The sequence below is a fragment of the Histomonas meleagridis genome, assembly GCF_020186115.1.
Source record: "Histomonas meleagridis strain 2922-C6/04-10x chromosome Unknown contig_21, whole genome shotgun sequence".
Taxonomy (NCBI): Eukaryota; Parabasalia; order Tritrichomonadida; family Dientamoebidae; genus Histomonas; species Histomonas meleagridis.
The window spans coordinates 237541-246468 of NW_027150812.1; the positions used below are offsets into that span (position 1 = coordinate 237541).

Below are 8928 nucleotides of genomic sequence, written 5' to 3' on the forward strand. Positions count from 1 at the left end.
GGCAATAATAAGCCATTTGAGTTTAAGACATTGCACGAACTAAATTCAATTAGTATTAAAACAATACATTGAGTTATCATGACTAATATAATTTTTCCCGGACTAAAATTGTATACTTTACATGATCATGTTTTCAAAACATCTTTCAATGATTTTTTACAGTTTTTACATAATAAACCGTATCCGACTTTTTGAATGACATTTCTGTCGAAAACGATCGAAATCAGTTCTCAACGATAGAATCGAATGAATGAAAAATCATCGGATTTATATTCAAAAACTGAAGTATTTGGGGAGCATTTCTGCAACCACTTTAAGATTTTATCATCAACATAATAATATCGAATATTATCACATTCTTTCGCATTTTCAAATCCAAACACTAAAGCAAAATTCCAAATTTAATTACTTAATCTTTAGATTCAATTTTGAGGTTCTATATTCATCAAAGCCTCCAACGGCTCCAGCGACACACTTTTATCCTGTTCCTTCTTCTCCTTTTTCTTATCACATTTTGGTATTACAGTTGCCACTGTCTTTGCGATTTCGTTCTGCGGTGTTGCGAAACGAGTCAATTCCTGCGAGAAGTAAAACGACTTCATAGCCGAGACCGACGTTTCTCTTACCAAAGCCGGCAAAATCGTTTTGTTCACGACTATTGAGTATCTGAGTGGCCCGAACCAACCCAACTCTTCGTTTCTCCAATGTATATCCACGTGGAATAGTCCTGTGTTCAATGGGTATATCACTATATGTGCCTTATTGAACTGTGATGTTATCGTTGTTATATCATAATCTTTCCCTTGTTCACACCATACTATATGTATATGATCATTTCCTATATGACGTTTCTTATAAATTTGTTGTTCATCTTTATAGTCAGTTGGTATTAATGGGGCAATATGAAACATTATCTCATCTAAGAAATCACTATAGTATATACTGGTGGTGCCATTCCGATTTAAGTCCATGCCACCATCATACCCGGAATGCGTTCGTAACTCTATAGGCCATCCTAATCCTAATATGAACTCTTTGAAATGTGTAGAAGTTTCTTCAATTGTTGTGGCTAAGATTTGATTTTGATTTTCAACATTAGGACCAACATAAACAACACCGATTTTAACACCTAATCGATGCGTTTCTTTTTGAAGTTTCTCAATAGTAGCGGATGTATTTGGATCTAAATGGAAGAAGTTTTCAGGATGATTTAATGGATAACGACCACAAGCTGTAAGTGCTCCTGCAATTGAATTAGTTGGTATTATAACTGGATATGGTAATTTAATTGTGTTATCATCATTAGAAGTAATTTCAGTATTATTATCAATTTCTTCAATAATTGAATTCAAATGATAATCATCTGTAGGGAATATATCCGTTTCAAATGATTCTTCTTTAAATTCTTCTTTATAATCACTTAATAATTGATTAAAAACATCATTGAATTCTTTCTCATATTCATTCTCTATAGATGGTATAATATTTTCATTTGTTGTGGTGACGGGAACGTTAACAGGGGTGCCCTGTTGTTCTTTGTAAAGTTGTGAATCGATCCCTTTGAATTTGTAAACAAAGTTCCCTGAAATCCCTTGAAATGCAATTTCGACTTCATCATTTTGATTATAATAAGGATGAATTATAGTTTCTGAAGTTGAAAATATTTCACTTAATTTACCCTTTTCTTTAATTGTAGGTTGATGATGAGTTGGGAAAGAAGAAGTTTGAGGGAAAGGATAACCACCATAATAAATAGTTAATAAAGAAATCAAATTATTAATTAAAGAATTTATGTTATTCGAAAACAATTTCTTTTTAGAAGAAGTTGATAAAAATTCACAATACTTTTGATAATAATTTGATGAATGAGTAATTTTATAATTATATATATATAAATTTGAAACTAATTGTATCAAATAAAATTGCCAAGTTTCTTTCGATGTTTCTTTTTCATCAAGTTTAATAGTAATATCAGTCATAGTTTCAATAAATCGTAAATATTCTTTCGGAATTAATTCTTGGAAAGTTTCCGAATAATTTAATAATGATTGAATAGTAAATATTGCTTCAATAGATTCATCATTAATAGCTTCTAATAAAAAATCCAAAATTTTGATGATTACTTTAACATTTTGTGTTTGTTGTGATAATTCATCTGCTATTAATATACTATAAGCAGGTAATATTAATTTCCAATCTTTAATTTCTTGTAATTTAAATATGAAGTTAATACATCTTTCACGTGAATTATTACCTTTAAACATATTTAAATAATCATCAATATAATTATATGAATCTGATTCAATTAATTTAATTAATGAATTTATATAATTATCTGGAAAATTAGTCGAGAATTTAAATAATGGTATCGATGTAATAAATGATATATATGACTCATTAATAGGTATTAATTCTTTCTCACATAAATTTAACATGATATTAGTTAACATTGTTGATCCTTCAAATGAATTTTGTAATGTAACAACTGATGCTTGAAATCCCATTTCACGACATTCTTCAAATCGACTTAACATCATTAAGATTAATGATGCATACCAATTAGAATAATCAATGTTTGTTAAATATGGCTCAATCTCTATATGATTAATTAAATCACTTAAGATCGAAAACGACATTTTACGGATTTGTTGATTATTTTGTGTTAATATCGAATTAAATAATCGTCGTGAACATAATGCATAAGGCGCTGATCGATTATATTGTATTGTAGTAGGTATTAATCGAAGTTGGACAAACATTTGACAAAATGAAATAATAATTGCAAAACAATTCTCTTCTTGATTTGGTGTTTCAAATGTTTTATAATTACTAAATGTATCTAAAAATGATATTAATAATGTTTTGATATTTTGCTTATCACTAAATGTTAATGGTATAATTTGTATCTTTGATATCATTTTCTCATATTGATTAAATGGTTCATAATATGCTTTAATGTTTTTATGGACAAATTCTTCCGGTTTCTTAACTATCATTTCAAAGTTTTCCGCAATGTAATCATGTGGAGTAGATTGTCGTGTCCTTTGTTTACGTCTTTTATGATTTGTACATGCTTCACGTGCTTCTTCAAAATTAATTTCAAACTCATATGGAAATGAATACACCGCTAAATATTGCGCGTAATGTGCTGTGATTGCTGATAACGCATCACTTTTAACTATTAAATATACTAATTTCTCCCATACGATGTTGGACCAATTCTTATTAGAGATATAATGATTTAATAAGTTCATCATAATAAACCCTAAACTTGTAATATGACTTGGATTATCTGTAAATAATTGGACAATGATATCAATGGCTTTTTCTTCACCAAAAAATTGTGTTATTGTTTTAACATATTCTCCAACAAATACAAATGATGATGTAGTAAATTTGGAATTGGATTGGAAATTAGAATCATCTGAATAAACATATGTTAATAAACTAATAAATGTGTTACAGACATTATAAGCAAAATTGGGATCATCGTTCTGTAAGATTTCAATATAATAATTGGAACAATAAATATAAATCAAGATTTCAATGGATGAAATTAAGTCCGCTTGATTTTTATATGTAATGGATAAACCTGATATACCTAATAATAAGAGGGAGTTTCGGTTGTACGATAGGAATTTGACAAAGTCAAATTTGGAGCCCGTTAAGCCATAGAAGAATTCAATTATGATGTGATAAAAAGTATATGGAGGTAAGCCAGAGAATCCAATGGATTTGGCAGTGATGTTTTGTGTGGAAAGAACACCTTTAAAAATGACATTAAGAACATGTTCATTCAATAATTGAATGGCATTAATGGTGTTACTATCCCAATTCTCTTTGATAAATTGGAGAAAGCGTTTAAGATCAACTACACAATCTTCTTGGGTACCAACTGGAGCTGATGGATCAATTATTGGTGATAAAGAAAGTGGATCGATTATGATCGATTTGATTTTTTGTATCCCTTCATCACTGGATGAGTATCTATAGTATGGAACAAGTAAACTTAATGCATTAGAAAATTTATCAATTTGTTCTTGAGAAAGTTTGGAAATAATCATGAAAAAGTAGCCCATCATTTGCGTTCTGATTGGTGTTGATGTTTCTGGATGGAAAAAATTACAAAAAATTTTGTTAATTAAAGGAAAGAATTCGTCCTTATAATGATGTGCTTTGGTTTCGGGAATAACCTTTTGAAGTGCGTTGTAAATTTGTTTAAATCCTGCAAACTTACTACGCTTAAAAAGACCATCTTTTGATGGTGTAATAGCTAATTTCTGTATATAATCATAAAATAATCCCCAGAAAGAGCCAAAGTCATTGGCCAGAAAGGATTCTATGTTAAAATTCCTATCTGTATTTATGGTTTTAAGGAAAGCCTTAAAAGGGTTGCTCGGCATCTGCCACTTTTTCCAAACCACAGTAATTTCAGTTATTAAATTCAAAAGTCTATGAGCTGTGGCTAGCTTTTTAACTTGATAAATTGACTAATAGAAAAAAATGTGAATCGTTTAAAAAAACAATTACTTTTTGAATCAATCATAATCGTGTATTCTTCAAATTTCAATCGAAAAGATTTCCCATGTGCTTGAGAATTCTTGTTGTGCATTTGGTTCGCAAAGTTGAAGAAAGAAGAAATAAAAATTGGACATCTTTAGAATGTATTGTCCTAATTTTGCTTGAAGAAATGGATATCAAAATTTATGTGCAAAAAAAATTGTGCCGAGTTTTAGACGATTGGCAACTTCTTCTGGTTTGAGTAAACCTGGAAGATCCTGCTTGTTCACATAAACTAAAAAAATTGCTCATTGGATTCCTTTAAAGGACACGTTATGGAGTTCATAACGTTATGCTTCATCAATACAACAAACATCACTGGAGCCAACAATACAAATGACCACCAGCGCACATTTTACCACGTAAAAATTCTATGATCAAAATCTTTTTAGTTAACATCTCAAAGTGTAAGAGAATTATTTTTTGTAATAATTGGTTCAACATTAAAGCCAGCTGATGATATTGCATTCACAAACATCCCAATTTTCATATATATATAAGTACTGTTTAAGCAGCACCATCAAGAATATGATGCAGCGGTGATTATTTGGATCATGTTCGACTTCAATACCTTCTTCACCTAGGTAAGAATATTCCGAATAATGTATTGAGGAAGATGATGGGAAATGTACGAGTGAAGGCTGTGGGGATTTATTGGAGAGGAGTGCGAGGAATTTTCTTGAGAATGCGCTGGTGATGTTTGTGTATGTTTTTCTTGTGATTCCGAGGTTCCTCAGAGGGAGGCTTTCAATTCTTCGTGGTTCAAATTTCTGGGTTAATCACTTTTTCATAACAGTTGTTGACTAAATGAGTACTTGATTTTTCTAACAGTTTGAAAGAAACAGATTGAATACTTGTTGGGTGGGTTTGAAACAACTGTTAACGTTTATGTGTTGAAATTAACGGCGTTTTTTTCCTGCCAAACCCACTCAATAAAAGCGAATTCACGTATCTCTGTTCGGCCAAATATACTATGAAAAATCAGTACAATTTTGATTCAATTTTCGTCTTGTCCATGGGTAGGTATATAATGCGGTCGGGACTGATCACGAGGACCCCAAAAGGGACCCGGCCGGGGGCCGGGACCCTTTTGGGGTCCTCGTGATCAGTCCCGACCTTTTCATTTAACCGAGGGGGCATCCGGGCTTTTCAGCATCCTGGGTCCCCTTCTCCCCTTCGGGTCCCCCGGATGCTTCTGAGCCCTCAGCCCCCTAGATTGGCTCGCTCCGCTCGCTACAAAAATCAAAATGATTTTTGTGAGCCATACAATTCATCTGAAAATTTGAATGAGCATTCAATTTATCTTTGGTCGGAGGTTAGTCGTCAAAAAGTGACAGTTATTGTTTGGTCACATGCCAAACTTTATTTTTATAAATGCTTAAACCTGTAATCAAAACATATTTTTGTACTTCTCAAAAAGAAAACCGTTTTCCGCCTGAATTTGTGGATTCTCAAAATCCTAGATATATAGTAGTACAACAATGTAAGTGTAAATTTAAGGATTATTTAGTATCTGATGTTTCAATGCATGCTGATTTCATTGAACGTGATCATTATGAAGATTATTTTTGTATTTATACAAATGAAAATAGAACTAAATATAAGAAATATGAATATAAAAGTAGAAAACCAAATTTTAAAATATGGTTTAAAGAAATGAATGGTAAAGAAATTGATCCAGAATATTTTATGTTAGAATTATTATTAATTTATTAAATAAAAATCATTTTTTATCAATGTTTAGTATTGAGAATGCTACGAAAGGTATAAAAACTAATGTTATTGCTGCTCCTGAAATTATTGACCAAGATGACTTACAAAAAGTTTTAGAAAATTATTCTACAAATGATCAAATAACAGAAAAACTTAATACTATAACTTCGATTACAATCCCACAATTATATTATAATAAATCGCAATCAGATGAAAAATATTCTACAAAAAGTTAACTCATAATACAATAAATAATGATCTAACAGTAAATGGGAATGTACAATTTACTTCATTAAATGGTTTTCAATTGTCAACAGCAGAAGGTGGTAAATGGGATACAAAATTATATGTTCCAGCTATTATCACATTAAAAGAAGATGGTGTTGTAGAAGTTGGACAATATATTGATATGCATAATAATGCAGATTACGATAAAGATAATACATGGAGAATAACTGCTAATACTAATTCATTAGATTTTAAATCAAAAACTGGAACATTATTAAGTTTTGGTAGTAATGGCAATATTCAATGTGCATCTATAAATAATGTAGATACATCTGAAATATCTTTAAATGATCATAATCATGATGAGATTTATGCTAAAAAATATCATGAACATACAAACTATTCTTCATCAGATCATACTCATAGTTATAATGATTTAACTGATAAACCTGAAACATTTCATGGCATACCTGATGCATTTGTTCCTGTAGAACATTATCATGATACTAGATATGCATTGATTGATCATACACATACAGAATTTAATAATGATATCAGAATTAATGGTAAAATTAACAATTATTATATAAATAATGGTTCTACAGCAAATAATTATTTAAACACTTTACCTTGTATAGCTACTATTAAAAGTGATGGTGTTATGGAAGTTGGACAGTACATTGATTTTCATGATAGTAATGATGATAGTGATTACACTTGGAGAATAAGAACTGCTGATAATACTATGTATTTCGGTAAACTTAATAACAGTAATGGTAACATCAGTTTTAATGGTGATTAGAGTAATATAAATTGTAATTCTATTAATGATATTAATGTAAGTTTTTTCTCATTAAAAGGCCATACACATAGTTATAATGAATTAACAGATATTCCTTCAGGTCTTGTACAAATAAATACGACTATTATTCATAATGCTCCTGTTACAGAAGATTTAACACAATTTCAAATTGGTTCACCTATATTTTTCACAGGTAATGTTTTTTCATTAAAAGAAAATGGCATATATACTTCAAATACATCTCAAACAGATTGTATACCATCAGTTAAAACATCAGGAACATATAAAGAATATTTAGGTATATGTGTAGCTAAACATGAAACTGGTTATAAAGCTTCAATAGGTGATGTTATTAAAAGAGAAGTAGAAATTTTACAAGATACTATTGATTTTGCTACACATGGAGATTTTTATTTTAGAGTAAATAATACTGCAGATTATGAAATTGGTGATGTAGTATTATTTGATGGTAATAAATTATCAGATGATTTAGTAATAACTACTAAAATATTAAATTCAATAGTTGGTAAAGTAACAGGTAAAATAGATGAACATTTATTAAGTGTATTTAAAGAATAAAAAAAATATTTTATTTCATTTTATTTTTTTATATGGATCCAATTTATAAAAGAAGAAGAGAAATACAAAAATCATTCGAAACATTAGTTAAAAATGAATTAAATAATGAAAATTCACAATAAAAAGGTAATTTGAGTCTTGAAAATTTCATTAATTTTTTGAATGAAAAATATAATAAAGAGTTTAATTTTACACCTGAATTTAATACTGGTACAAAGCCATTAGTTGAAACATACAACAATTTAGTTAATTATTATATAGATGTGAGCTTAGAAAGAACAACAGATGATCAATTTAAAAATAAACAATTTGACGATTATAAGCAATTTGAATATAATTTTATTAAACTTTTTATCAAAACTGAAAAAATTACACCTATTAATGGAAAAATTGGAAGAAAAACAATTCCAGAGCATTATGAATATTATATTAGAACGATTGTCAAAAAATTGAATAAGATGTTTGCACGCAAAGTTTTTGAAGCTAAAAAAAGCCTCTCAAATTTAATGAATATTGTGAAGAATTAAAAAAATATCTATATGATATTGAAATAATTGATAATAAAATTGGGAACGTATTTACATTCGATTCTGTTTATAGTAATTATTTGTTACAATATTTTAGTAAATTTCCTTATGACAATATATATAAGCATTATAATATTTATGAAGATTCTAAGAATTCACCTTATATTAACACAGGTTTCAAAATCTCGTTCGAAAAACAAATATTTATTTGATAACTATATACTTCCATATCATATTGATTATTCAAAATTAGATTCACAATTTAAACCTAATATAAATAATTTAGATTATTGTCCTTATAAAAGTTATAAAAAATATCAATTAAAATATATTGGTAATGATGGTGATATCATGAAATTGTATCGGTCTATATATAAAGGTAATGAAATAGAATTCAATTTATTATTAGGTACAACCAAATTTAAATCAAATTATAATCAAATCATCACTAATGTCGTGAAATTCCCGAGAACATTAAAGTTCACATATGAAAAAGGAGACATTAACAACTATTATTAA

At 28.9% G+C, this 8928-nt stretch overlaps 1 protein-coding gene across 1 annotated transcript; it reads right to left on the reverse strand.

The window, feature by feature from the left end:
* Positions 1–422: 422 nt before the first annotated feature.
* GO595_003609 (Rap/ran-GAP family protein) lies at positions 423–4064 on the reverse strand (the record flags this gene model as incomplete). The annotated part of the gene is made up of 2 exons (XM_067916649.1): positions 423–1526; positions 2487–4064. The coding sequence occupies 2 exons, from the start codon at positions 4062–4064 to the stop codon at positions 423–425; spliced, it is 2682 nt and encodes an 893-aa protein (XP_067776275.1).
* Positions 4065–8928: the final 4864 nt, after the last annotated feature.